Source organism: Buceros rhinoceros, unplaced genomic scaffold, assembly GCF_000710305.1.
Source record: "Buceros rhinoceros silvestris isolate BGI_N320 unplaced genomic scaffold, ASM71030v1 scaffold12166, whole genome shotgun sequence".
Lineage (NCBI taxonomy): Eukaryota > Metazoa > Chordata > Aves > Bucerotiformes > Bucerotidae > Buceros > Buceros rhinoceros.
In genome coordinates this window covers 2,247-3,630 of record NW_010418114.1, presented here as the reverse complement: position 1 = coordinate 3,630, position 1,384 = coordinate 2,247, and the positions used below count along the sequence as shown (strand labels likewise).

Here is a 1,384-nt window from a genome sequence, read left to right as displayed (position 1 = left end):
CTGGAGGGAACATCATACCGGGCGGTGGTGGCATGCTGCCCATGGGAGGAGGCATGAACGGTGGTCTCTGAGGGCACACAATAACAACGATGGTGATGATAATGACAACCATACAGGCTTCAGTCAGAGTTTTCTCGGGCGGTGGTGGCATGCTGCCCATGGGAGGAGGCATGAACGGTGGTCTCTGAGGGCACACAATAACAACAATGATGGTGATGATAATGACAACCATACAGGCTTCAATCAGAGTTTTCTTTTCTTAGCACACCAACAGAGAGCACCACTGCTGCCAGGTGAACTCCACCGGTCGTCTCCAACCACCTCACGCTGTCCCTCAGGGGACACGCTGCCTGACAAGCCAGCACCTACAGCAGAGCAGCTGCTCCAACCTTTCACTGCTGAGGTGCCAAATATCAGGAAAAAGTGGCATGAAAAGAAACGGGTGAAAGCTCCTCTCCTGAAATGGGGGAAATCCAGAGGACGGAGAAGGAACAGAAGAGCTGTTCCCGAGGAGCTGCCACTCAGAGCCCCAGCTGTGAATCGAAGACACCACCCGACAGTTACAGGAGGACTCTCCCAGTAAAGAGATATATATAAAAAGTAAAATGACAAGTAAGCATCCTTCATTAGCAGAGCAGCAGATTTCATTACAATCCATTACACCTCTCCACTTCCCATTAACTGAAGTTCAAACCAGTGCTAATTTAAAAAAAAATCAATTAGATTTTCATTAGTTCATCATCATAAGGAATCCAGAACTGCCCTGCACACCACTGTCACCCAAACACCTCCCTTCTACCTCCAAGTACACAAAGTTCTTCTATCCTGCTTGTTTATTTGGTCTGTTCTGAAATCTCCTGTGCGTAACAGTACAGTGAAACCTCCCCGTGAAAACCACAGGTGACAAACCCCACCGGGTTCTTCTGCGTATCCTGCACACACCTACAGCTGGTCTGATTATCTCCACCACCCTGCTTCTAACTGGCCGGTGATGCGGGAGGTTCCCTCACTGGCAGAACGCTGCGGGCCTGGCGCTCATCGCCCCAGGCCCGGGACTGAGCCGCACACAGCGGCGCCGAGGGCTCCGTTCACTGTTTGTGTTCAACACCTTTGCAAAGGAATTCCAGAGCACCTGGACAGAAATCTAAACAAACAGGAAAAGCCACTGAGGTGACTACAGCCTTTTTTCCTCCCTTGTTTCTTCCCCACAGCTCCTCCACCTGGCCACAGCATGACCCTTCTCTTCAGTGCTCTGCAATCTAACAGGAACCTGGCACTGCTCACTGTTTGCCCCCAGAAGGGGTCAGCCCGTTCTGGGGCAGTCCTGGGAGCAATGCAGGTGCCGGGCTTCAGCCGGGGGGCTCGGCACGCCCTCCAGCTCCAC

General features: G+C 52.2%; 1 protein-coding gene across 1 annotated transcript in view; it reads right to left on the bottom strand.

The window, feature by feature from the left end:
- Positions 1–232, bottom strand: part of LOC104495446 (transcription elongation regulator 1-like) — a 27,470-nt gene extending 27,238 nt beyond the window's left edge. The window contains 2 exon segments of the mRNA XM_010138413.1: position 1; positions 4–232. The exon segment at position 1 is cut by the window's left edge and continues 67 nt beyond it. Of these exon segments, the coding sequence (XP_010136715.1) occupies position 1; positions 4–232 (230 nt within the window).
- Between the last annotated feature and the right edge of the window lie 1,152 nt (positions 233–1,384).